This window comes from Takifugu rubripes, chromosome 4, assembly GCF_901000725.2.
Source record: "Takifugu rubripes chromosome 4, fTakRub1.2, whole genome shotgun sequence".
Lineage (NCBI taxonomy): Eukaryota > Metazoa > Chordata > Actinopteri > Tetraodontiformes > Tetraodontidae > Takifugu > Takifugu rubripes.
In genome coordinates this window covers 9,513,192-9,541,002 of record NC_042288.1, presented here as the reverse complement: position 1 = coordinate 9,541,002, position 27,811 = coordinate 9,513,192, and the positions used below count along the sequence as shown (strand labels likewise).

Sequence of the window (27,811 nt, the reverse complement as noted above, 5' to 3'; positions counted from 1 at the left end):
TTGTTTCACAAAAGTGTGTAATATAAAAACAGAAAAAGTGCACAAATTTCTAAAGTGAAACTTAAGTTCAGGTAGCTTCAGCAAACCTTTTAACAACAGTACTAAAAATAGCTGCTGCCGGTTCACAAACCTCCGACAGACTCTTCATTTCTGATTTGCTCCTCATAACGTGAGACTCAAACTGTTTCCACACCAGCAGCTTTCATGGAGAAATACACAAGAATGACTTTGTAGTGATTAAATTACTGTAGAAGAAAAACAAATGTTTTTTTCTAAAACTAAAATTGCACATGAAGAGAGTACTTTTGTTCACAAAGTGTAAAATACGCACTTTCCTTTCAAATAAACTCCGTGGAGTGATTTGATATTAAAGAATGGGACTTAAGTTCCCTCAGGCAGAAAGACAAATACTTTTAGCATTTTGTTCATTTTAGCTCAGTTAATAAAAAGAAAATTAGTGACTTTATCGAGAAGTTAAAGATAAATCAGAGCAGGACTAATAAAGTGTTTGATGATTGCTATTTCTCCATCCTGGAGCGAAGGCGCCTCTTGATGGACAGATGGTCGTCTTTGTCCTCAGGTTCTCTGGAGATGATCTGAAAGAAAGAACAAACACGTTATGAAAGAATGTCAATACAACAAAACCTTTCACATCACATCAGTAAACATTTTTTACTGCTGAGGTTCAGGAGTTTGGAATGAAGTGTTCTGATTTTTGGGTGAACTATCCCTTTAAATTCAGACCGACCGGGTGTGGAGGCACCTCCATCGGAGAGGAGATCTCAGGTCGGTACAATCTCCGTTTGCTCTTCCGTGACATCAGACCGAATGATGAAGAGGAGGCCGCAGCGTCTGAGTGGCCACTGACCAGACTCATCATCTTCTTGGCTGCAGCCCAGACAAAGAGAAACAGCCTGAGAATGAACCTACTGCCACCAGAGTTTAAAATGTGCATCATCAGATCAAATCCCTTCGGTTTTGTGATGAAGACTAAACACCTGAAACATCTGTTGACGTCTGCTTAAAAATCAGGATGTGGGGAGAGGGAAGGAGAAAAGTGCCAAAAACAATGAAGGTGAAGAGTATATAAAAACCCTCGTGGTAAAAAGTGAAGGTGAGACATGGACGGTCAGCACGACTTCACCTGAGGCGCCGACTAATTGACAGGGAAATGGCAGCAAACACAGCTGTTCAGTCGTTACTGGCAGACATCATTAGTGTTGTTGCCCCGGGTCACCACCAGCCTGGCTTCATCCCCTCAGGTTTGTCCTCTGTTAAATAGTTTTTCCTGTTGCATTTCTACCCACTGTGAAAGGTTGATGTAGACGGTCCCTAACTGAGGAGCAGGAGGGGTTCTACCCGAACGAGCAGCTCCTTATTTGTGACATACAAATGATTCTGTACAGGAACAAGGTGAGCTCCTCTCTTGGTCATGCTCTGATCATTTTCGGATTAGGAGCAAACTGACCTTTTGTGCCGAGCAGTGTGGGGGAGCTGTGCAGGAATTCTCCGATCTTCTGCAGCGTTCCCTCTTTTCTGCTGCAGATGCTGCTCTTGGAGTCCTGGCGGCTGGTTAGGGTGGAGATCTGACAGCAGAAGATGGGAAACTGTGGTTAACATGGGTGGTTTAACACCGCGGTTGTCCAGGGCTACAATGCGCCGCGTCCACATGCTTTCAGTTATCGCTTTAGAAAGTTTCATCTTGATAGGGAACATGTGAAATACTGCTCACACTGACCATCGTTAGAGACCAAATAAGATTTTCACATGAAAAAAGGAACCAAAAAGAAGACATAAAAACTAAATTAAAAGCTTTAAATCTCAGACTAGAACTGCAGAATAGTTTGCTTTTGTGCTATTGAAACAGTTGCAAAAGGAGCCTGAGGTATGAATGAAGTGCCAGTCTGTCTGGTTCCCACCTCCTCCTTGTGTGGAGTCAGCTTAGGTGTCAGTTTGCCCCTCATATTCCTTCTGTTTTGCACCTCCACTTCTTCCTGCAAACACACAGACGTTTGCACAATTACAGGCTAAAAGCAGAAGAAACGAGCGTCCAGTGACTCATCTGCAGAGAAATACGGAGCAGTTGATGATGATGGGATGGCATGGACGGGAACATGTCAGGATAAAAACATTCAGAAGCTTTGTGCAGTTGGCAGACAATTCCAATTCCACCCTGACCACTCATCAGCTGGAATAATTGCCACTGAGGGCCAACAAGATCCAATTTAGTGTTATTTACCTGCCAGATGGATTGAAAGAGTTGACGTGCTCAATGGTTAGCAGAAAAAACACAATGTCTGGAGGGCTGAAAAAGAAGCCCAGTAAATCTTCAGCTGCTCATGTGGATGACAGACAGTTGTAGAATATTTGTATTTGTCAATTCGATTCTGGAAGGTGAAGATCTATGTTTATTTTTACTGTTTAAATGAATTGTTTTCCCCCCTATGACCAAGGGTCTGCTGTTTTCTCCCTGCTGTGGTTCCTGAGGGGCGATATGATGTGATGATGTAGGAGGAAATAGGAAATGATTGCATGCTCTGCAGCTCACTGTTAAACCTGTGATTAACCCTAAAACCAAGATTACAACACGGTTCCAAATGCTCAAAATATTCTGGCAACACGTCAAGCTGTTCTGACTCACAACAAATAGGAGAGCAGGAGACATGAGGGGGCTGGGGGCTGGGTGTAGTGGATGCTGTCAACATGCTCTACTCACAAAAGTACTGATAATAATGCAAAAATCAACGATAATGCTTAAATTATAAACTGGGGAAATATAACGGAAAGAGAAAAATCTGCAGGAATGAGAAGTGTGTGCAGGTGTTAATTTACACTGTGTCGATAAATTTGTCATTAAAGAATAAACATTAAGAGCACGGCCGATGACTTTAACTCTGTTACTATGACAGTTTGGCTGAGCCGGATAAATGTATGAAATCAAAATATCGGAGTGTCCTCACAAGGAGAAGATAGTGTGTGCCTGCATGTGGATGAGTGTCTGTGTGAGAAAGAGAAGAGGAAAAACACAGATGGGAGAAGATAAGTTGGTGATAAAGTAAAGAAAGTGGGGAGAAAGTAAACAAGGTGTGTGTGTGTGTTAGAAAGTAAGACGCGAGAAGAAACTAAATAAGATGATGCGGGTTCAGAGGGAAAAACACGATTCAACACGTGGCTGCGAGTGTTTTAAGAACTAGACACTGAAAGAGACTGTTGCCAACGGGTGTAGCTCATCAGAATCCCATCCTCCAGTCACTAGGAAGAGGGTAACGCCACAGCACTGTTCAGAGGCTCAATCAGGGGTGACGATTAACAGCACAGATGGAATATTTATCTGTTCTGTCCCATCTGGTCTTCTGTCTGTGTCTAGTAGCCGTCTGTAGCCTAGCTTGAATTACCAGCTCTAAAATACAGAGCGGGAAAATAAATAAAACTACTAGTGAAAATGAAACATTAATTTCACTGCTTCACGAAACTTGGGTTGACGAAACATAAACAAATCCCACTTTTTTCTGGGGAAAAAGCTGCCATAAATCATTGGAAGAGTGGAGGACAGAAAACTGAGATGACAGATGACAAAAACTGAAGCTCTGCTGCTGTGAGCACACCTGCAACCATAAATGCTCCGGCCTCCCAACACTTGATTATCTGAGAGAAGACTCATCCTCAGCACAACTAAACAACTAATAGTTGCAACAGCAGTAAAAATGTATCAACTCTTTTTATGTTTACATGCAGAAAAAAAAAAGCTTTGAGTTACGTGCTAGTTGCAAATAATTATTTAGGGTAACAAACAGTGCAGGATAATGTGGGGGAGGTGGATTAGTTCCTACTGAAGCAGCATCTACACTGCAGTCATGTGTTGGGAACATCAAATGATTTTCCTTGATGTCAGCAGAATAGACACTGTTCTGGTAAACATGTCTGAACCCAGACCTGCTCACGTTGTTACACTGGCTGAACCACAAATGCTTCATGGAGCTCATTAAAGGCTTGTTCTGTTTCTACAGATCGCATCATTATAGAAGAAACACTGATGGTGCCCCCCCCCACCTAGAAGGAGCAAATGAAATCTGCAGTTACTTTAAATCATGTCAAAAATCGCCAGTTAGAGAAAGAAACCCAAAGAATCCCCCCCAATACCGTTGAGCACAAAGACAAAGAAACACTTTGAACAGAATAATGAGAGCAAGAAAATAAGGAGTAAGGATCCATCCACAGTAAGGATGCCTCTTGATTTCCATATCAAAGTCATCATCAAGGAAAAAGATCAATGATTGAAACAATGAAAATTATCCGCCGAAACAAAAACTGCTGATAAGGAACCTAGATTTTAGTCACTGGAGCATGAATATCACTAGTTGCTAGGATGTTAGGAGGCAAGGCCGAGGAAACTGCCAGTTCATCTGGTAGATGTGAACAAAACAATAACAGCAGTAAGTAAAAACACATGTTTATCATGTACACGTTTAAAGGCTGACTATCCAAGTGTGGCCCAGAGCGGAATGTTGCAGAGGAAGGTCCTGTAGAACAGTTGTGTAACGCTCATCATTCACACTTCCTGTTGCCAGCAGCTGAAATGAACGGAGGCAAAAATGACTCCATGTAAACCACTAAAACCGGTTCATTCTGGCTATTACGGTATGTAGAATCGGATATACACAAGTGGTGCCCTCTTTTATTTTAGAGCTACACCTGCAGTTGGCTCATCAGCCAGTAAAGAAGGTCGCCCAGTCAGCAAATATGAACACCTGCGAGGTTCCTCGGATGATTTGTGAGAAAGAATCAGGCCCATAACTTTCAGGAGAAATCTGTTTGTCTCATCGCTTCACCGTTATAGAGGCCGTCGTTCAAGCCCACCAGACACCTCCATGTATTTCTGGCCCTTACTGGCGTTAGCGTTTGAAGGTGAACTTGTTGTAGCTGCAGATACCAGCATCATTTTAGACAAAATTATGATCGCAAGGAACAAGGATGATTGTGGGAGACGGGATTGGAGTGCATGAAAAGTGCACGTGAGCTCAAAATATCAGGGTGACTCATGGTGTAGAAATTTACTGAAAAATGAGGAATGAAGAGGGATGAGAAATGAATGCAACATTTTTGAATATTAAAACTTTAATCAAGGCTTAAAAAAATACCTGTTTTGTTCTTCGTTTACTCCTCCTGAAAAAATGAGACTTGAGAAGAAAAAGATGTTGGTTAAACAACAGCATTTGCGCGACAAAATACATTTTTTTCGCCCGATGTACGGGAGAAAAATCAATGACTCTAAGCTGGAGGTGTGTGTGTGTGTGTGTGTGTGTGTGTGTGTGTGTAATAGACTTGTGCTGGAAGACACAGGTCTGTTAGAACCCCCTAAATGCTTCAGGTTAATACGACTAATTTGTCTTCACAATTATTCTGCCCACCAGAGTAATGAACTCCTTAAGAGACTGTCAGCCCCTCATAAGCACCAAAGGTTTCAACCACACAGACACGCTGACAAAAATGGGGGGGGGGGGAGACACATAAACTCCACACTGGGAAATGAACCACCCTGCCGCCCCTTATAAAATGTGTTTCAATTTGAATTCTGGGGGTTTTCAGGACATACTTGGATTTAGAGTTAAATGATTTAACTTTCCAGAGGGCTACATTAAAGGTTTACGAAGTTGGGGCTCCATTATGCAACATGAGCCATGAGTGTTCATCCACTTTGTGCTGCAGTCACACTCAACATTAAAAATCAACCACGCCAAAGGAGCACTTTTTACAATCGGACCTTTATGGAGCACGTAGGGACCACGATTATTCCAGGCGTGATAAAGCATCAGAAGTGCAGCCGATGACTTTAATGTACATGTTATGGCAACTCTGAACCTGTTATTATATTATATATTATTATATATTAATCCATAAAGCCAGCATCCTGCTGCAGCTGAACGAATGACCTGTGGAACGACCCGGGCAACAACCTGGGGCAAAAAGAGGGTCAAGTGTTATACGGTGTGAAATACTGTCAAGGGCCCATTTTTAATTCATGCATTTTTACTTTTCTTTAAGAAAGAGTATTCTATCTTTAGAACTATATTTAATTTACTGGAACAGAATGTTGAGATGATTCGGGGCCTTTATGGGACGGCTTCCATTTAGCAACACAAAAAAGGAAATTTTAGCGGTCAGACAAATATTGATCTGCTCCTGTGGTCAGAAACCATTAAACTATTGTTGCCACACTAACACAGAATGCAGGCGGAGCTTGCTTCATGTCTTCAGGTGTGGGACCTGATGAATGCAAATCGCAGACGGTCTGAGAGCCCCGTCTCCCTGAACCGTGTGAAACCTTGTTAAGTGTTGTCTCATTCCTCAAGGTGGAAGCTGCTCTCTGCTGCTACTGCTGCTCTTCTGGCTGGATCAAGACTAACAGACCAAGTCTGACTGAGTGACGGGAAGCTGACGTCACCGGAGTCAACGCCACCCTGCACAACATTTGAACCGAACTCTAGGTACCATTTGGTTTGTACCATTTAAAGACTGAAGGTGGAAATCTAACATGTGTTTTTGTTAATCCTAAGGCACGACCACATGAGCAGGTTTATGCTTCACACTTGGATGGAGTGGGAATGTGTCCCATATGCTGAAGTACCACTGTACTATCACACAAAAAAACCAATATCTTTTACTGTCCTGTTTTTCCCCGGAGACAGATGATATTGTGGTCCAGTAAAGATGTGCAGACCTTCCTCTCTATACTTGCCCTTCTCAATGCTTCTTTTCCCACCTTCTTATCCTCAAGCCCTCCTCTTTCATTTTGCCCTCTATCTCTTGCCCCCATTTTACCCTCTTTTTCATCTCTTCCCTGCACCTCTGTCAGTTGCCATCTATTCTACCTTTCTTGTCTTTCTCATTTGGCTGTGTTGTTCTCCTCTAACCCTCAACCAACCTCCACCCACTTCATTGTTCATCTGCCCATTTTCATCTTAATGTACTGTATATCTCGCCTTTGTGTTGCACTGTCTAACATTTTCCCCTGTTGTTAGCAACAAAAGCCCATTTACCTAATTCTCCCACGGGAGCTCTCTGTCCCATCTACATTTTCCCTCATATACTCAAATAGAGGTAGAATTCATGCTTTGGGAGAGGAAACTGGGTCAAGCTAGCATCATGAACAGTGATGAAGAGAATGAAATGCACACAAAGGGGGAGATAAAAGATGGATTTGCACTAATGTCAATCCAAATTTGGACTTTCCTTTAACTCTGAGTATTTTTGAAACATTTGGACATTAAAATTGATAAGATTTTTATCTACAGAGAACCATCTGGGTCTGCTTTCTCCATGTCTCCATCTTTGTACCAGCTGGAAAGAGGCTAACACACTCTGAGCCTGGTTAACAACAAATGATATACAAATACCCGCAAACATTTTCAGCTAATAAGCTTTTGATTCAAACATGCAGCCGCTGGGCGTCTTCACTGCTCGGCTTTAAATATTAAGGAAGGAAGATTCTGGTACTTCCGGCTGACCTTAAGGACTAAATATAGTCTCAATGGAAAAGCCTTTAGTTTTGAATAATATCCCCACCATAAGTAAGGGATACTGAGGTATTTTGATCTATGTACCAGTAATTACATTAATTTGCCAATAGTTCTGGTCATGTGCGATTTTCTTTCCACAGTTCATTGAGTCTCTTAACATTATTCTCCAAGTCTTCCTCATTTCTATCCATGAACAAAAAAAGAAAAAAAACATACTGCAAAGTGCTGCAGCTTATTTCAATCCTCAGAAAAAGAAAATAAAGATCCATCATGGAGAACTGAGTCACGGCAGATTTCCATCCATCAACAATAACACTAATAAAACCACATCTATCGTTAACGCACGTGAACAAACCAACATACTGTTTCTTGTGTTCTGAAGGAACTGGATCAATTTCATTTTGCTTTGATACAAAACAAACTGTGATAAATTGCACATAAAACTCCTATTAACACTCATCTTCTCAAATTTTTTTAATGCCTCGGGATTCAAATTAATAATTAAAGGCAAGATGAATAAAAGATCAAATGATAGAAATACCTGATTCGTAAGTACTTCAATCCAGGGACAAATAAGGCTTTCAGATGAGAGGCGACACATCTTTTAACAAGAGAAAAGAAGTCCACAGTCCCTGGATTCAAGCACTTAGCGGCTATGACCTGGATAATTGAGGACCTGTACTAAGAGCTGGCTCTTCTTTAATTGTCCTGGTGCTGTCTTCACAAGAGCAATTAAATTTACTTTGAATGACTAGAGCAATTAAATTGATTTTAATTTGAGCAAACCCAACACACCGAGCACCTGCGGGTATCAGTTCAGGCCCAAGGTTATTTTCATGCATGAGCACTCCAATATAAATCAGTACCTCCTCAACATGCAGTCACGGAAAGAAGGGAAAGTTGGTGCCGACACGCAAAACATCAAAACTGGAGGAACGCTTCATTATCTTGTTGTGCAGGAGGGAATGCTTCGGTCCAGTGGTACACTTAGGAGTTATTATATCACCATTCAGGAGAATTTTGAAGAAGCAGCAGGAAGATACTGCAGATGTGTGCTGTACTGTCAGCATGTGTGGTCATTAAGATGATACCATGTTGGGCTGGCCTGAATGAGTGGCGTTAGCATTGTACTCTCAAGGAAACTAAGAAAATTTATTTTCGTTTATTTATTTTTTTAAAGGACCAGTATTTGGCTTTAAAAACAAATCGTGTTTATATGCTGGCCCACTGAAATGTTGCGCCAGTGAAACCTTTTTGCATATGTAATTTGTATCAGGACAATATTTCATGTTGTGATAAGACAAGAAAATTCCTGCTTTTTCTGTGCCAGCAGTGCAGGTTGATAACGACTATGGTATGTATTTATTTACCTGTCTATTCATGTTCATGTTATGTGTGACACACACCAGATAAATTTAGATTTGAGACAATATCCAGAATTAAAAGACAAAGACCCAATCGTATTTCTACTTCTGTAGATGCAAGAGGGAATTAATGATGCCAACACTTACAGTAACACTGATTCTTCCACTGCATTCATGTAAACACCCAAAGGTAAATAAAAGATTCTCCTCTCCACTTCAGAGAAATAGCATCCTAAAAACAACCTTCACCCTGCAGCGTACTTTGCGTCTGGGCTCATTTCTGCACAGCCTACTTTGTGTTTCCTGCAACGACTTTCTAATGCAGCATGAGATTTGCATGTGCTTTCACAGAACATTGTCGGTTCACAGAATGAAAAGGTTCAGTGGCTCAGATGGAATTGGGTCGGAGACTGTGTTACTCTAGTCACAAGTCTGGACTGCTGCAGGAAAGCTGCACTTGCTGGGGTCCAAAAAGAAAGCTCTGGAACATTTCACCGCCTCCCTGTGAACAGCCTATTTTTTTTCCACTTTCACATGACTGTCATCGTTTCGGTGCATGCAGTCATTTTTTGAGGAAAAAATGCCCCATGAATACTGATATTGCTCAGTGCACACACATGCATATGCACACAGGCATGTTAGGTTTGTGTCCTCTACAGGAGTTTGCAATGTCATGATGCTTTTTAAAAATTCATCTTCCAGTGTGTTTTTAAATTGGACTCGATATACAGTATGTAGGGGTGCTGGAATGCTTAAGGATTTAAGACGATGAAGAGCTCAAAGTGACCTCTCGTGTTTGCATCTGATCAACATCTGAGAAAAACATCAACAACCATTTAGAATTCAATGCTGACAGATTCAATATCAGCAAACCCTGACAATGGTGGGCTAATGTTACATTTTGGTTAACATACACATTCAGCTTATTGTGTTAAATATTGAACAAGGCTGAGCAGCACCTTCCTGCGGGTGGTGCAAGATGGCACCACGTTCACTGGCATTCTGCATCCACATGAAGACATGACTTAGGCGGAGTCATGGCAAGATTTAAACAACGTAGCACATCTAGGCAACAGATGCAGCATTAAATAACTCACAATCGGCCCACGCTTTTGTCACCATTTGCACCAATAGATAGCAGGTGTACCATTTAGAATTTCATTAAATCAACATGTGAGGAGAATGTGTACGGTACTCATGTAACACAACCACTCTGCTGCCAGCAAGCAATATTCTTTTCCTCCAAATACGGTAATATAAAAAACAACACCTGTAAGAAAAAAGAAGCCAGCCTCCCTGCAGACACACACTGCTGAAATGTTTCCACAGAAGCTACTGTGCACATTATATTATCGAAGCATTAATAAGGACATGATTAGGTCTTACAATTACATCAAGAGCGAGAACTTTAATAGTCTTTGCACAATACTGAGAAGACCATGATGTATTTTTATCTAAAAGCCTGAGACCTCCCTTGATATTTCCTCCCCTTTTCCACTGCATACCATCTACTCACCTTGCCTCGATTCCCTTTGATGCTTTCCCACTGTGGAATTTTTCTTTCTGCTCCCAGGTAACATTTCTGTAGCACCTTGCTTGAGCTTCCACATGAGCATATATGATGCTAAAAGTAACCTAAACCAACTCAGACTGGATTTATCATTTTGTGGCACTAAAATAGATCAACAGTGAAAGAGACACTGATGCGTACGATGCTCATCGGCATCTTGCATCAAAAGTGGCAGCAGCTGAACACTCTGATCCTCATATGTCACCTTCAAGTCTGAGTCTAACCACAAAATTCTCATGTTTTTTCATCAGATTCTTCTCTAATCAGTCCAGATTTGTTTGGTGAATGCTGTGATCCACAATTGGCTAATTTTGTGGCAGTTTTTTAGTTGCGAAAGTCTGACATTTTTTAAAACGTTTCATTTGTCTTGACTTTTGTTTATGTTTCACGATATTATACATGGTGCAACCCAGTTTACATGATTTTGTATAATTATCAGGAAAGGCATGCAGTCTTTAACTACGATAACTGTGACATGAACTACACATCAACAGGATGTCTCAGTCGGTTGCTTCTTACCTTATCAATTTCCTCACTTTTCCTTTTCCGTGCCGAGTGTGTGATTTTGACTGTGACTGCTCCTTCCTGCCCCTGTCGCCGTAGGGCCATTCGATTGGGCTGTAGTGGACTAAACGAGATCTCTAGTTCGGGCCTTGGGAATCGGCTGGTCCTTCCATGCTCGTGGGAGATCTCGAAGGAGTCCAGCACTGAGGGACCACCAGCTGAGCTCTGCTGGAATTACAATTTCCACATTTTTTTCATTCTTTAAATTCAAAGATAATTTTTTAATAAAAAGGGACTTCAAAGCTCAAGAAAGCTCCAATTTTGCAAATCAGACTGAAGATTGTGGCATAAATCTTACTTTCAGGTTTGTAATTCAGCACTATTCTTTAGATTGAGATGATGTTAGATACATGTAAAGTTGGAAGAATTTTGCAATGACAGATGTGATTATTGATTCAATCTGCCTGATGAAAGACCACTCTTAACTATTTCAAGCATCACACATCATTACTTTCTAAGGAAAGAATGCCTTGCCAAACATGGAAAACAAACAAATATAGCTGACTTTTCATATCAAGAGCTCACCAGACTGCTGACAGAAGCTCTTGTTTCCTTGTTTTCTCCTGACCTCCTGTCTGTGGTTTCACTCCGAGTTTCACTGACCGTTGAAGTTGAGCTCTTGCCATTTTTATCCTGTTGGGGTTTAATTTAATTTTAGAATTTTTGATTAAATATTAAGATAAATGTTAAATTTAATATCAGGTGAGGATGGGTGACTGCCATTCGGGAGTGTTCGAATGCAAAAGAAAACAGGCTTTTTTAAAAGTAGGATTCAGAAATTCTATTGGCTCAGCTTGTGCGTAAACCTAAACCGACCTGATTGACTCCTGTTAGATTAAGATCCTCCCCAGGCTGCAGGGGCTCTGCTGCCGTCTCGTGCCAAGTGTTCAGGATCTCTGCCTTACTGCTACCATCACTACTCTGTAACAGGAAGTTTGAGGACAATCAGGAAGATTTCTTATACCATATCTGTAGGTTCCCCAAAACAGAATATTATTTATACTTATGTTTAGAAACATACGGCAGTCACTTCTGAACTGATACTGATTGTAAAAACAGCATAAATATCCACACATAGCATGTCTGTTATTCTCAGCTAATTTCACAGGAAATCATTTAATTCAGTCTGAGAGTCTATGTCAGGATACCGGAGACATAAATTGTTTTAAATTCAGTTGCATAATAAGGGATGATTAGAAAACAAATAGGCAAAGTCTTAAAATACAATGAGTGAAATCTATTTTAAAGATTTCGCTAAGTGTAACTTGTCAGATGTGAACACAAGTCACTGAAAATAACCAGTAATTCTGGGGTAAACCCGAGTTATCAAACACACTCCTGTTTTTTAGTCTCTATTAAAGCTGTGTGAGGGTAAATCATGAACTCTGCCTGCTAGGAGAGAGCAGACAACAATCAGTTTCTTTCATTTAATTTAACCACGATTGATGCTAATAAAATGTGTGATTCTATCATTTTAAATGTCAGTTTAATGAATTTCTACAAAATTAAAGAGAAATTCATTATTACAATCATATAAAAGAGGACCCCCCCCCCCTCCACAAACATCATTCATAACAATTTAACACAGCTCCGGTTAGAAGATGAATATTCAGTGTGAAATTAATGATGCAGCATGATCAATCCTGGAGCTGCATGACTCATGTTGAATACACTTAATATCAATGACACCACAAACCCGACCTATGTCCGATGCTGATTTCAATTATGTTTGCAGATCAATAAACAACACATGTTGGACACAAAGCACAACAGCTGTCTGAGCAGAAAGATATTCTTCTCACTTCTTCAGTAAAAACACTCCACCTGTCTGTCTCTAACTTTCTGTTGGCCTGTCTAGCTTTCTGTCAGGTCATCTATCCATATATCTCAGCATCTACCCCCTCTCTGTCCTCCTGTACCTATCCCTCTCTCTCATCCCATCTAGCTCCTTCTCTGTCTACCCAACTGTCTCTCGTTACATCCATCTTGTCCTCTATGGATCTGTCCATCTGTTCTTTCCTGTCTGTCTATTTGTTTGTTTTCTCCCTCTCTCCATCTCTTTCAGATGCCTTTGTTCCTCTGAATCTGATCTAAAGTTGAATTCTTGCCTGTGAAAGAAGGTGGAAAACTGCTGTTGTGGTGGACTCGGTAAACTTTCCTCTTGTTTCACCTCTGGCTAAAACAGTGATCAATAACATCTCAGAGGGTGTTCTGCCCTGACAGATGATGGGAGGAAATTACTCTCACATCACTGATTGGAGTGTGTGCAGAGGTCAAAGGGAGGGTATTCCAAGAAGAGTAGAAACCTACTTTTGTTATTTCCTTCACAAACACTGGAAAAACTGTGTTTAGATCTCCCCTCTTGATTGAAGAGAGTTTTTAGATATTTAGTAACAGTTTTTGTGATTCCACTCTATTAACATCTTTACATTGTACTGACCTCTGGTGGTCGCTGCAGTTGTTGGATGAGTTTGTCCTTTTCTGCTTGGCTGGACAGAAGTTTCTGAAGCTGTACCTCCAGAGCTGCAACCAGAGTGTCTCTCTCCTTCCTCCATTTTTCCATCATTTGCTCCTTCTCCACAAGCTGGGTGGACAATGAATCCTGGCATTGATGAGTTACACAGAAACATGTACCAGGATTTATATTATTGAGTGAATTGGATGCAGGTGATCATGAACTTGGACACCAAAAATGGCCCAAAAAAAGGAATGTAGCTTTTCATTCTTATTGTTGGAAAAACAAAACGAACTACTGGAGCATTTTAAATTATTACAAATTCTAACATTAAAAAATGTTAACAAGGCTATTTTAGAGTATACTGTTTGTTTTATACAGCATTTACAATGATAGACAATGTTTTATAAAGCATTGCTTTTGACTCAGTAATACAAGAATTAGAATTTAAGATGCTTGTAAGATAAATTTAATTAAAACAATAGAGTAATACAAATTACAGTGACAAACTATGACACTACAGTGACTGCATACCAACTGTCTTTGCTGCTGACTGAAGCGTTCTCTGTCCTCAATGAATTTCCTCATTTCCTGGTTCCTTTTGTCCTCTGCCTCTTTAGCCTGACCAATCAGCGACAGCTTCTCTTCCTGCCACTTTCTTCGTTCGGCTTGGTGCTTTTCTGTGCACAGCTGTGAACAGACACCACTTTCAGTAGACCCAGATTTTGAAAATCAAAACTGATCAGCAGGTTGAACCAAGTTACATTTAGGTTTTCCTTTGCCTGAGCAGCTTCCTGTCTGGCTGTTTTAAGGTCATGGGAAAGACTCTCAGCTTGACAGACAGTGTTGTTTCCCCCATCCTGCTCTGATGACATCCCTTTTAGCTTCTCCACTTCTGTAAAGGTTAAAAACACATCACTTATACAACTGTGATAACTAATCGTTTCAATGAAAATGCATCATTAAAACGTCAACACGAATCAGATCAAGATTTATGGTTTCTTTCAGCAATGAGTGTGTGAAATCACTTAAGTCAGATTTATATTTTTTGGAAATAAATGAATGAATGAGACAAAATGAACTCCACAGATGTTTAGTTGAAGTCCCTAGAAGAGTGCTGAGAAAATGTTTAATTGTTATTTACAGAATTATTGCAATTAATATCAGTCAAAATGTATAATCTTTGTTCAGAAAAGAAAAAAATGGGGGAGCATAACATGAAAAAATGAATAGGAAAAATGAAATTAGCTATGCAATCACTTGCCTCACACTGGGCTAATCACAACGTACCTGCAAGCCAGGCTGCTGTCTCTCAACATGACAGACAGTTGTCAGGGGGGCAAAAAAAAGAAAAAAAACTCTAAATGAATAAGAATCTAAATGCCAAAATTGACAAGCGTTGATGAGTACAACAGTTTACTAGAAACCGCTCGGTTCTGTATTCCTGCACTGTGAAGAAGCTCATACAACTCCAGCTACCTCCCACAGTCCTTCTTGAAGAACGCCAGACATTTAAGGAGAGATGGGGATTGTAGTCCCTTCAGCATGGTCTGGTGTTGTCTCTAACCTGACATGAAAAAGCACTGGGTCAGAGTGCCTCAGTTAACTGACCCCCTCACACTAGCTAAGAAGATACCTCACATACTGCTTTGCAGTGTTTAATCTAAACACACTGTGGTTGTATGTTCTTCCCAAAGCAGCAGTTTCCACTCAAAATTACCAAGATTCAATTTAGTGAGCTTCAACTGAACAATAGCACTCTGTTTACCAGGAAATAGCATATGGTTCTATAGCTATTTAACAGAAGTACTCCCTTTCTTGTGCTGCAGGAAGTAGGAGTATGATGAGGCTCAAGAACTGTCTTTCTTGAACTAACTTCCTTAAACTATATGAGCTCCTATTTCAGAGAATATTCATAAACAACAAGCAGATCTAGGTGATGTCTTGCCTTTGCTGAGGATAAGTCTAATAAGTCCATGACACTAAACATCAACCAATTTATTGCTGTATTTACTTGTTTTTGGTAACATAAAATTTCCAGTTTAAAGCCAAGGCTCTGTCCTGAGGTTTCTTCTCTATCTGCATTATAAGAATACAGAGGAAGTTATTGGGAGAAAAAAAATGTATGAAAGATTAAACCCTGTTTGGCTGACTGACCTAATGTTGTTCCCCTTAAAGTTATGACCATGACAGAATATTTAATTTTTTTTTCTTTCCAGTTTTTGAGGATCGAATGCTTTTGCTGAACGAGAAAACCACTTACTATTTCAACAGCATCTAAAACAGTGAGTCCACCAGTTTGTCTTACCATCAGAGAGCTCCTGGATAAGTTGAAGCTTGTCCTCCAGAATTTCCTCCATCTGGCTCTGTGTCTCCTCCTGCTCTGTCAGGGCTATACGCATGTCCTCCATCATGCGCTCTTTTGCCTCCAGGTCTATAATTCAACAGACATTAGCCTGACCTCAGAGTGTGGCCAATGTCATCCAATAACCGGATTTAGATCATATTGTCTATTAAATTAAATTAAAATGATAAGGGCCAACTGAAGAAAACTGCAGAATGTAAATTGGTTTAGGACCTGGGGAGAAAGTTAAGATTCACCCTTGTTTCAGATGTTAAAGAAGAAATTTGCTTGCAATACACCAAGTTTGAAATGAATAAGCTTAACCATTTCAGTATGCTGACTGACACAAGTAAATTGATTTGCATATATTAAAAGTACTTCTGAAACTAACCAACAGGGCAGCAGTAACTTAATCTGTAGGTCAGGAGTAGGTGACTGTGAGCTGAAGGATTGCATGTGTTCTGTGTATAATTACATATTACAGCCCTCTTCACACTGCAGGCAAATCCAATTTGTTGCTCAAATCGAGCTTCAGCAGTGCCGTTTGCAAGGGATCAAATCAGATTGCAATGCTTCTGGACTCCAGAGCCCAATCGGGACCGGTTGTCATGGTAACAATGTTGGCCTCAGTACGCGGAAATATGGCAGAACACAGAAGTAGCGACACGAAAGAATGTGCAATGAGACTTTTGATGCGCAACATCTTATGTTCCATTTTCTACCTGCAATTTTGAATGGTGGCTCTGATTGTCTCTGCGGCACCAGGCTGCGTGTGACTACTTCCAGATGACCAAATCCTGATTGCACGTGCAGACTCGTCCATGCTAAAGTAACATGTCGAAATCGAATTTGAAAAATGGGATTTGGGATTAACTACACTACAGTCTTTCACTACATGGAATCAGATTTTTACAAATCCAGATAGGACAGAAATCTCATTTGGGGCTGCAGTGTGAACAGAGGCTATTGTGTGTTCTAAACAGGGTATATAAATAATAGTACTTCTTTCTGGGGAATAATAAAAGGCTGTTCTTCTTCATAATTGCAGCTACATTCAAATTTTATGGGCCTTAAAAAGAGCAGAACAACAATATATGAATATGGCTGACATTTATTTTAAGGATAAAGCTATGTTGCATAAATCCATGTGTTTACATGATGTGAATAGCAAGTGCTTCTATTGATTATTTTTTTGGAGTATTAGAATGAGCACAATGACTAAAGGAATGTTTTATTATGTGACGTTGGACGGTTTAAAATGTTGTTAAATGAGAAGAAACATTAAACAAACTGATGCAGACAAGTTACCTTTACAGGTTTTCTGGTAGAGTTGGAGTGTCTGCTCAGGTTTTCTGTCAGATTGTTCCTGAGGGAGGTGAAGAAAATGAGAGGATGAAGAAAGGGCATAGCCAGAAAGACACATCCCGCTCTTACAGAACGCACCACTCTGAGTTGCATGATGGTTCTGTCTCTGCTGGTGAGGTCACACTGAAGCTGCTTCTTAGTCTTCTCCATCTCACACAGCTTCTGCCTCAAAGCTTTCTCCTCCTCCCTCATGGTGGAGATCTTCAGGTGAGAGAAGTCATGAGACACAAAAAGTCCTGTTGGTTCTGAATGATTAACACAACAACTGCAACCAAGAAATTTTATATGAAGATAAGAATTTCAATAAGAATTGGTATTGTCATTACCTGTAATCAATATTTATATTACCATTCATTCATTATCATCATAAAAAGGTTTTTATTGATTATTATACTAGTTATTAAACCATGGAATGCACCTCCTTCTGAACCTGCTGCATCTGTTTCTTGTAGTCGGCCAGTTTTTCTCGGAGGTCTGATGTGTCTTCCTCTCTCCTCTGTAGGTCAAGTGTGAGACTTTTGACTTTCTCAGCTTCCTTCTCAGCATTTTCCTTTAGACTGTATGTTTGAGATTAGATCAATGAAATGTAAATGCCCCAATACATACATACATTTTCATGCATATTTTGGCAACATTATTAAAGCAGTTTGAAGCAAATATTTTGCATTCTTAAGCAGGTTTTTTCTTCAATAAATCTTACTCATTTATTTCCTCTGCTTTCTTCAGCAGCTCTTCATCTTTGTGAGCAATGGCTTCATGTGCAACTGCCAGCAGTTCCCTCCGCCTTTCTGCCTCCCTGCGTCGGGCCTCCTGGACAGCCTGGGTCTTCTCCTCCTCGTGCTGCTCCTGTGCCTTCTGCAGACTCTTCTGCAGAGCCATGACCAGAACCTCTTTATCTTGCACTGTTTTTTGCAGCTCTGCCATCTTCACCTCCTCCTCCTGTCTGCAGTTTTCTTGTAGTTTGAACTTCTGCTCTGAGAAGGCCTCCATGTCGGAGATCTTTGCCCGCAGCATTGCCACTTCTGACTGGAAATCCAAGTTTTTCTTCTTCAGATCACCAAATTCCTCTGCGGTTATCTCTTCCTCAAAGGGCTGAAGGTGGTGGCTCTGGAGAGTTTTCTCTCGGTTTTCCAAGGAATGCTGAATCAGCTGTGCCTGACTAATTTCGAGCTGGGATAACAATTTCTCGGCTCTTTCCATCTCACTGGTGGCCTGTGATAATTAAAAACATCTCACTTTTATCACTTACAAAATGCAATTGTTCTAAATCTTTCCAGTAGAATTTATCTTGTTTTCAGCTTGAAAGAATTGCCCAAGTTTTAACTCAAATTTCAACTTCTTGACTGCTTACATAACTTAAACTTAAGAGGTTTCAGAACTGACCATTATTACAACAATTTTGGGGCCTACCTGTTGCTGTGAGGCCTCTAGTTTGGCTGTCAGTTTATCGACTTGTTCTTGTAGTTGATTTGCCTCCTGCTCCCTCTGGACTCCCTCTTTAATCAGTCTGCTGACCTCTTCTCGCTGCACCTCCAGGGCAGACTGAAGCTCCTCTTTTTCACTCTTTTCCTTGCTTAGAGCAGCTAGGTCTTTATCTCCTCTTTGCTTTGCTTCTTCAAGGGCAGCGATGGCTTCAATCCTAGCCATCTTCTCAGCTTTAAGGGATTTGTTTAGAGAATCCAGCATGGAATGGGCTTCCTCCCGGGCCTTCTGCTCCTCGTGTAAGGATGCCAGTACCTCCTCTTTTTCTTGGATGCCTTCTGTGCCTTTATGCAGATCTCCCAGTTGTTTCTGCACATGAGAAATCTCTACCGATTTCTCCAGGAGCTCAGAGAGAAGCAACTCATTTTCCTCCTGTTTGACTTCTTTGGCCTCACCTAGAACATCATACAATAATGATAATAGTTTGAAAAATTCTTCAGGATTCTAGATCTTCCAGTCTTTGCTTAGAAAATGAACATGTCGATAATAGCTAATATGCACTGCTAAGCACCAGATAATAGGCTCAGGGCAACTCAAAATCTTATTTTATTCCTTTTAAAGGTTTGATACCTAATGAAGATCACATTTATATGGTTGGGCTATAATTTCAATCAACACTGACAATAAAACATCACAGAACACAATGCAGAACCACCCAAATCTGTTGTTTACCATAATGTTTTTGTGCCCACTGCTGTTGGACTTTGTGCATCTGTTCACTTAGAACTAACAACTTTCTCTCCAGTTCCTCTGGAACAACTTCTCTGTGACCTTCAGCAACTGCTCTGCACAGATTTAGACACTCACCTGTGCCCTTCTTTAAATCTACCATTTCAGCGAAGGACTGTTGAGAATTGTCCTGCAGGAAGAGGAAAAGACAAATGAGCACTCCCATGTTTGGCATCTTGAGACAGTTTATGCACCTGCTGCAGTTACCTCAGACCCGTTAACGCAGCTACAGATAAAAACCCTGAGTGATTAATACAGAATGTCAAAAACAGAAACCAAACCTTGCATTCTGCAGCATAAAATGCTAGATAGCTTTACCTTTCTGCTCTCAGAGCAGACAGACTTTCGACAAAAATCATTATTTAAGTAACAACCTGTGAGTGTAAGCAGGTGAAATTGTGGTAAAACTAAAAATAATTCAAGACAGTAAATGTCTGAATAACTGCAAAGGACCACATTTTACAGGCCTGTTTTTGTAATCAAAATTTCCAAACTGGTTAGATGTTGAACTGTACATCAGATTTAGGACATGATGTTCCCAATGCTAATGAGGGAGCCGTTACAGAGGTTTTGTTACCGTTTCTTGTGCAGCTGTATCTGATGCAGCAGTGGCCATTTTGTGAATGAGGTCCTTGAAAATCTCATGCCTCTTTTCTGCTCGCTCCTCCAAAATTTCTCTCTCCCTCAACAGGCGCTCACTGAAACACAAATTTGAACAACTTAGCATAGCAACAACCAAAAAGAGAGCACTTACAGGTGTAATAGGACTGAAAACAAATCTTACTTGAAGTCATCCTGCATCTCAGAGAAGAGCTTTGTAAACTCTTGGCCGACTTCCTCCCTGACCTTTGCCTCCATGAGTGTGTTCTCTGCTTGCTCCTTCTTCAGCTGGAGCTGCAGCTGCTTCAACAGTGCCACCTGTTTCTATAGAAGAAACATCAGCAAAAACAATTCACCAGTTTTTTATGTCACTATTATAAGGTTCTTCAGTGTTATTAACTCTATTATATGTAAAAAATAAAGGTAGATGATTCTTTAAGAGATTTTATTCAACATGTAGTATTCCAAAAGAGCAAAGTAGCTACTATAAAAGCTGAATTTATGTACACCAGATTAATTTTAGGTTTTGTGTATAGGTTTGATTCAGACTTACCAAGTGAAAATGTTTACTAATAAGAATTTTCTCATCACTCTCATTCTCCTCTTCACCATTAGTGGCTATTAGACTCTCTCCTTTCTCATATTCATCATCCTCCTGCAAAGAAAGAAGAAAGGTTTTAATAATGCCACCTCTAATGAATGAAGGGGAAAGAAAAAGCCTTACCTGTACATCCTCCAGACTGCTGTAAGAGCCAGCTGTGTTGCTCGTCGTGCTGGTGTCACTGAGAGTCTTCCTCTTTCTCTCAGACTCAATAAAGGTCATCTCGCCGACAGAGCTTTGGGACATGGTAGGAAATGGCTTTGAAGACAGAATCACTACCTGGAAGAAAACACAGTATTGCTTTCAAGCATCTATTTAAATCTGATGTAATTTTTTGAGTCATTCAGGGATCAAATTGTCCTTTTTTGATCATTTGAGCAAAAAAACACTGTGAGCAAACCTTCTGTGCCACAGCAGAGAGCTTCAGGACATTCAGAGTCTCGTCATACATGGAGGCACACTGGTTGATGTTAACAATCATGCACACTTTACCACGACCACAGAAGAAGCTTTGTAGATAGTGGGTCAGCTTGCTTTCTCTGAATGGGACGTGTTGAAGCAGCCTGAAGTGGGAAAAAAAAGACCAAATGTCAAAGCAAAAACCAAACAAACAAGGCTTTGTTTCCCATAAAGGCTTGCCTTTTTTACAGTACTTGTGTTAATGCCGACTCAGCAACCTCTGTCACAATAATATTTCCTTAATGATGTCCTTGTACTTCAGCTGATTCCCAAATGTATTCTGGGTTAGTAAGGTGATGGAAGTTATGTATGATATATTTTCCACATGGTGCATTGCCCAAAATCAGCCATCTAGCAATTTTCTATTCTTATTGATCTTTCTGCTTTGGTGCCCCAATACATACAAGCCTCAGTTTTTAAATTGGAGATAGTAAAATCAATTCATCATATTAGAGGTTATGTTTGTCTAGATTGCAATTAACAGAAATTAACAACCATGACAGAATGAGTAGCAAAAACGGATTTCCAGCCCATAATGGACATCAGGCCACTTACTTTGGCATTTAAATTACAGTGAGAGTAAAATGTGCGTCTCTCATCAATTTACACCAAATACCTTAGAATGACAAAGTGAAAAAAGCAGCTGGGACAGTAAAAGTCAGGGTTGTGGAAAGAAAAGCGGAGACAAACTTAATGAACCTTGGACCTCAGACTGAAGCAAAGATTCACTATGTGAGTGGACCAGCCAGAGTTCTGAATTTTACCCAATCAAACAACGCCAGGGAGACCTGAAATTGCAACACTTTCTATCCAACTTGACAGAAATTGAGAGCATCTGCAGAGAACAATGGCAAAACACCCCCGATCTCAGATATGGAAAGTTTGACATTATACCCAAGAAGAGGCTGTAATTGCTGCCTTTTGGGGTTCTAATTGTGTATCAAAGACTTCATCAGTATCAATCTATGAAAAGTAAAAGCAGCTGAGAAGTATTACAGGCCACTGTGTGTGTGATTTCATGTCTGTATTAGTTTCAATGAAACCCTCAAATGGAGAGTTTACGTTAGTGACACGCTTACTTGGCTTGCTTGTTGTTTCTCAGCGAATTGATGCATTTCCCAAGGATCAGAAGTGATGTATTGATGTTTCCTGCTTCTTTCAAACGCTCTCCTGTATTTTGAGTCTTGGCGCATCGCTCTGAACCAGCCAGATCACATAGGCTCAACCTATAAAAGAATGTCATTACTCATGTGTTGCTGTTTTATTAAAGTTGTATTTCCTTTGTATGTTAGGCTTAAATTAAGAGTTTCACTCACTCACTGACTGTGTGAACCTTTGGAGACTCAAGATCCTCAATCTTTAATATACGAATGGAGAAAATACTGTGGCTGCACAGAGGGGGGAAAAATACACATTTCAGCTTATTTGCACAGAGAAAGAGCTTAGGAGGGGGCAACATCAGGTTAAGATTGTTTGCAGTTTACAGTTGACTTATTGGTCAGTGCAGTGTTTTAAAATATTTTTTAACTGACCAGTATACAAATTAATTTAAACAAATGGTCTTTTTGTACAGGTAACGCATTTTTAAAAATTAGACTAAATTCTTAAGAACTAAAAATTCTATAACAAAGACGGGACATTTTGCATGCTTTCCCTGCATTTGTCTCTCAATGTTAACCCTATGCTGAGTGGGCCACTTGTTCAGTGTACCCTGCCTCTCACTGAAGGCAGCTGGGATGGGCTTCAGGACCCTGAAACGCAGCTATGGAATAAAGTAGTCAATGGTTGCTGGAAACAATTCCTTTCAAACTGAAAAGCTACCACTAGATGGAGACATTGTAGAAGAGAAGCAAACCATGAGAATGTCCATTTGAGACTGTAGATATGAAATTGTGTAAAATATGTTCTTTAATCACCTCCTACTGGAGAGCTGGTTGAGCCGGGTAGCAGAGAAGCTCTGGTTTTTCTTGCCAAATACCAGGATCTTGTATGCTTCCTCTGCATTATTCACCTGAACCCAACGCAGATCTAAAAACAAAGGCCCAATTTTAACAATTGTATCATGCCTAAAAACCTGGAGTTTTTTCCCCTCCACACTTAAAGTGTATCCTCTTACAACACTTCAGTCACATAATTGATCCCAAATATGAAACTGTTGTACCTTTGACAAAGGTGCGACCCATGATGTCCTGTGACAATCGTAGGACAGTCCTCCTGGCAGCTCCACTGGGCATCACCTCCAAGAGATCATGAATGTTCTCGTTGTAGATTTCACAGAATGAAACCCAAACAGAAAACTTAAAGTGTGTTTGGAGGTCGAGGCTGATTCTGTCTGCAGTAGATAGCGTCGTCCCTGATGACTCTGGATGAATAAAGAATAAAAGATGTTTCCTACCAGGGGAAAATCATCAAACTGATAACAGATTTGACTGCACTTCAGGACAGGTATGTAATTAAGTGATAATGTTAAAAGATGAAATGGCACCTTCAAGAAGAGTCGTATTTGTTGAGTTCAACAAACTGGAACTGATAAGTTCAATCTGCAGTTAGAATGGAACACAAAGGAATATACTAGATAAGATAAACCGATTACATTTATCTGTACATATTTAAGTGAAAATATTCATTATTTACAGCATTTAAACAAATGTGAGGAAGTTCTTAAGGATTATCCAAGTTTCCCCAAGGGGTTACCTCTTTCAGCTGCCTGAAAAGATTCCTTTTAAACAGTGCCTCCTCACTCTGCTGCTCGGCAGTGAGCCTTATGAACTCTTGGGAGCAGTGTGGTTTAATGCTCATGCCAATGAAACCTCTCTCACCAACAGAGCTGAAAATGATATCAAGAGACCTGGGCAGGATACCAGGATCAGTGTCTGGACCTGTGGTGACAAAAGCAATCCACTCATGTTTAGATATATTGTCCATGGAGGCCTCCGGGGTTTTACAATTCAAGGTCAAAGACCTTTATTTGTCCCCAGTGGCAATTCATTTCTCACTTGTCAGTAGTATAATGAATGGGGAAAAAATAAGACAATAAAACAAAATAACTAACTATATAAACATTTATGTACAGATGGGCAGTGACAATAAAGTTGAATGTAATCAACATGGTGCAAAAAGCAAATTGATTATGAGCAGCGAAGATGGGTACAGACAGTAGTGCAATATTGTTTAAAAAGTCAGTTATTTGGTGTTTTCTGATGTACAATTGACAAGTCATGATGAATTCTGGGCAATACCAACATCTATAGATATAGAAAAACAGACACATTTCTGATGATGTTTGACTCATTCTCAAAAGTTGCTTTAGTCCTTGTGGTTGTATTGCCACAGTCATTTCAAAAGTAGAACATGAATGAATGTTTTATCCTGTCTTAAGTTTAAACACAGTACAGAAGAAATACAGACCTAAAAATGTGAAAGTCTTTCCAGCATTAGTAGCTCCATAAGTAAAAACCAGAGAGTTCCCGCCTTCGAGAACATCTTTGACCAAATTTTTTACTGTGCCTTCAAATAGCTCTTTCTGTGTGGTCTCAGGTCCATAAACCTGGAGAGAAATAAATGGGAAACAACAAGTTCAGAGCAAGAATGGGACAGTCTATCCTGGCCTAGATTTAGATGCAAAGACAAATCCATCATTAAGACTTGAAGTTAAAAATGAAATTTAAAAAATTGTGTGCAGAAAGTCCAATTTTCAGAAACAAACCTGAGAGAAGTTAAACCGTTGTCCAGTCTGTGGGAGGGTTTTGTCTGTGCTGAGTCTGACTAACAGAGGCAAACTGGGAGGCTTCAGAATGACTGTGTCAGGGTCTCTGATAATAACACTCTCCTGTTAAAAACACAAAAAGAGGGATAGAGACAGGAGAAATAGTTTTTATTGTATAAAATATATTTCTGTATAATATTTACAGTGTACATTAAGCTAACTTGAAAGTATTCTATTTTTACCTGTGACTCTCCATTAATGGTCTCTGCTGTGGTGAATGGCCGGACTCGCAGGTAAACCTGAAGATGTTCTTTCTCTTCTGTGCTGAAATGCTAAAATAAAAGCCAAACAAACCAGTGTTAAATTGCATGCTTATACCGAACAAGGTTCAAAGACAAAATCAATGTAAGTGCTTACATGAAGAATATGTTTATAAATACAAAATGTCACAATCACAGAAACACTGTCCTGAAATTAGCAAAGATATTATGCAAAATTAAAGTGAAACACAATGCTGCTACAGAATGCAGATAAAAGGATTCTTAAAAATATCTTCCACTTGAGAGGCACTATTTGGGAGAACTGGGTGGTTTCTCAGGGTGAAAACAGCCAGCAAGAACAAATTTCCCTAATGCCTTTAGGCCCAAACTGTAATGTATAATGTAATTAGAACCAACAGTTACTCTATGTAATTGCAATAATTATTATAAGTTTTGTTTTTTTTACATGCTGAATCATTTTGAAATATTTTTTTAAATGAAATATACCAGTATGATAAAGTATTGATGAATTTATCAAGTTTACCTGTGAAACTGAGCTGCTGATATCTGATGGCAGCTGTCGTGTCAAATTGCTAGTTTTAGGTGGTTCCATCTCCGCTTGGATTGAGCTACTGTTTGGGCACAATTCCACCATTTCTACAACAAAGACAACAACCAAAAATTCAGTTTGATTTTATGATAATGGCTGAATTCATTAGTGCATTGTGATCAGATGTTAATTATAATAATAGTGAAATTTGGGGCTAGATAAATTTACAGTGTTATGGGTTCAATTTCACTATAGAAAAGTATCATTAATGTCAGGAATAATTTAATACATTACTGATGACAAGTAATGACGCTGGCTTCTGGTTTATTGTCACTGTTTAGAAATCATATTTATTAGAATGACTTATTGTGTAAAAAGATTAGTTGGTTAAAAGAGTGACAACCTTACATTTACAATAAAAAGCATTGTTACGGTAACAATGCAATCTAATTAATCCAATTACAATGTCCCCTTGATTTGCGTTAAAATTAGTTCAGAGAAATAAACACTCTAAAATCACTCTAAATCTACTTAGACACTGTTCTCAATAAGCTGCTTTTGTCATATTAGTTGCCAGTACCTAAAATAAAGGTGTTCTGGGAAAAAAATGTCTTTATCCCAACATAAATATGCCACATTTCTGAAAAAGTTGGAAGCCTGTTCTCCAGTCACACTTTGACTATTAAATTTCCAAATCAATTGTGGTGAAGTAAATAGGAAATTATTAGATAAGAACTGATATGACTGAATTAAAAAGAAGCAACATCAAAATACAAGAGTCCTAGGAGGTGAAATAGTGTGCATGATGTCTAATCCTGAAAAATGCAGTGCACTCCAAAATTCCCATTTTCAGTTTCCATTTTGTAGAGAGTAACAAAGTGAGTCGGGATGTTAGGAATCCTTGGCATTAATGGTCTGCCCAACGCCTCAGTAAGGCAGTAGGATTTTGCTGCGAATATTGATTCTTAGGATTAAAACTTGAATAGACATAGTCATAAATTTTAAACCTATAACCAACATTTTCAACCACCTCTTGAATGTTTATTTACATTGACCAGAGTGACGCTGCGTAAAACTTGGCCGAGCTATATTAGCCCCTTAGCTTAGTTTGTTAGCTGTCAAAACCAAAATAACTTAAAGACAGTGATGTGTGCTACTTTACATAGCACTCAATATAAAACAAAACAAAATAACTTACGTGCCAATTTGCGTACAATATGCACTTGTCTATTAGGAAACAAATGTCAGGGTGCTAAAGGCTAAACAACGTCAGGCACCGCCGCGGTATGTGTTTGAAACGGACCAATCAAAGTTAAGCCCGTCTTGCGCATGCGCAAACCTTCCCAAAGAATAGTGAAACGTGATGGGAATAAAAATAACCCGTTTGCTTTAAATACAATGATTTTTGTTTTCATCATCAAAAAAGAAGATAAAAAAACCCAGAAAACAAATCTATTAATCCACTTGTCCAATAAGAAGAGCAGTGCTCCTGTACTGTGTTGAAATCCTGATGTTAACAATGATAATAACATTGGAAGTAAAAATAAAGCCTTTTATTTAAAAGAATACCAAGCACTCATTCCCATAACTTAAGTTGAGCCACTATCAGGTGAAAATCAAATCACAAAAAAAAAAACCCAACCAAAAAACCAACTCTTTCTTTCTGTGCTTGATGAGATTCTTTCTGAATGGGTCATCACTTCAGGTGCAGGTATAGCCTAGGCAGGGCTCTGAAGGTGTTCCATACCTTCCATCTTTTTTCTGCACTGGGGCATGAACCAAGAACCCTCTGCTTCTCAGCCCCGTCCCCTACAGACTGAAATACCACCACTCCTTACCGGTTATTCAAGTTTGTAAACTAGTTTCTATGAAACTCTGCCTCCAGCAGGTGTCAAGTAGAAGGTTTTATGAGGAATCAGGTTTATTTGAGTTTACTTCATGCATAAATCCGATATTTTAGATATTGTTGGTCTGTCCTTTTGAGAACTGTTTTTCTTTTAATAAAGACCTTGAACAAAACTCCAGCTCTGTGTGTGTGTGTGTGTGTGTGTGTGCGTGTGTGCGCGCGCATGCGCGTGTGTGTGTGCTGCATTTGGATTCTGTCTCCAGCCATGACATTAACCAGTCTTGGATAAAATATTTGTTATCCAATTATCAGGAGGAACCATGGACTTGCCGTTTTCTCTGTGCATCTGGATCTCAACCGCTGTGGTCTCTACTCGGTGGCATACACAGATGTGATACA

General features: G+C 39.7%; 1 protein-coding gene across 4 annotated transcripts; it reads right to left on the bottom strand.

Moving 5' to 3' along the window:
• kif20ba (kinesin family member 20Ba) lies at positions 1 to 26,884 on the bottom strand. Of its 4 annotated transcripts, none has more exons than XM_029835443.1 (34): positions 26,765 to 26,884; positions 25,561 to 25,673; positions 24,999 to 25,088; positions 24,757 to 24,879; positions 24,459 to 24,597; positions 23,745 to 23,929; positions 23,536 to 23,590; positions 23,212 to 23,412; positions 22,967 to 23,078; positions 22,367 to 22,438; positions 22,130 to 22,276; positions 20,992 to 21,154; positions 20,715 to 20,870; positions 20,544 to 20,645; positions 20,175 to 20,314; positions 19,968 to 20,088; positions 19,469 to 19,520; positions 18,590 to 19,056; positions 17,880 to 18,391; positions 17,598 to 17,736; positions 17,258 to 17,380; positions 17,123 to 17,180; positions 15,779 to 15,904; positions 14,235 to 14,365; positions 14,005 to 14,160; positions 13,456 to 13,617; positions 11,832 to 11,936; positions 11,541 to 11,648; positions 10,971 to 11,183; positions 5,139 to 5,177; positions 1,920 to 1,994; positions 1,469 to 1,586; positions 749 to 888; positions 1 to 596 (listed from the first exon to the last, which is right to left on the bottom strand). In XM_029835443.1, exons 2-34 carry the CDS (start codon positions 25,669 to 25,671, stop codon positions 519 to 521), a joined length of 4,719 nt encoding a protein of 1,572 aa, XP_029691303.1. In that variant the 5' UTR covers positions 25,672 to 25,673; positions 26,765 to 26,884; the 3' UTR covers positions 1 to 518. The 4 variants fall into 4 exon arrangements, with proteins under 4 accessions (XP_029691303.1, XP_029691305.1, XP_029691304.1 ...); XM_029835445.1 differs by having other exon boundaries at positions 764 to 888; XM_029835444.1 differs by having other exon boundaries at positions 10,971 to 11,180.
• Between the last annotated feature and the right edge of the window lie 927 nt (positions 26,885 to 27,811).

Coding starts and splice junctions, on each gene's coding strand:
- kif20ba (XM_029835443.1), bottom strand. CDS start 25,671: ATGGTGGAATTGTGCCCAAACAGTAGCTCAATCCAAGCGGAGATGGAA. Junction 5,178..10,970: donor AAAGTGAGGAAATTGATAAG/GTAAGAAGCAAC, acceptor TTTCTTCTCAAG/TCTCATTTTTTCAGGAGGAG. Junction 889..1,468: donor CACACTGCTCGGCACAAAAG/GTCAGTTTGCTC, acceptor TCTGGGCTGCAG/CCAAGAAGATGATGAGTCTG.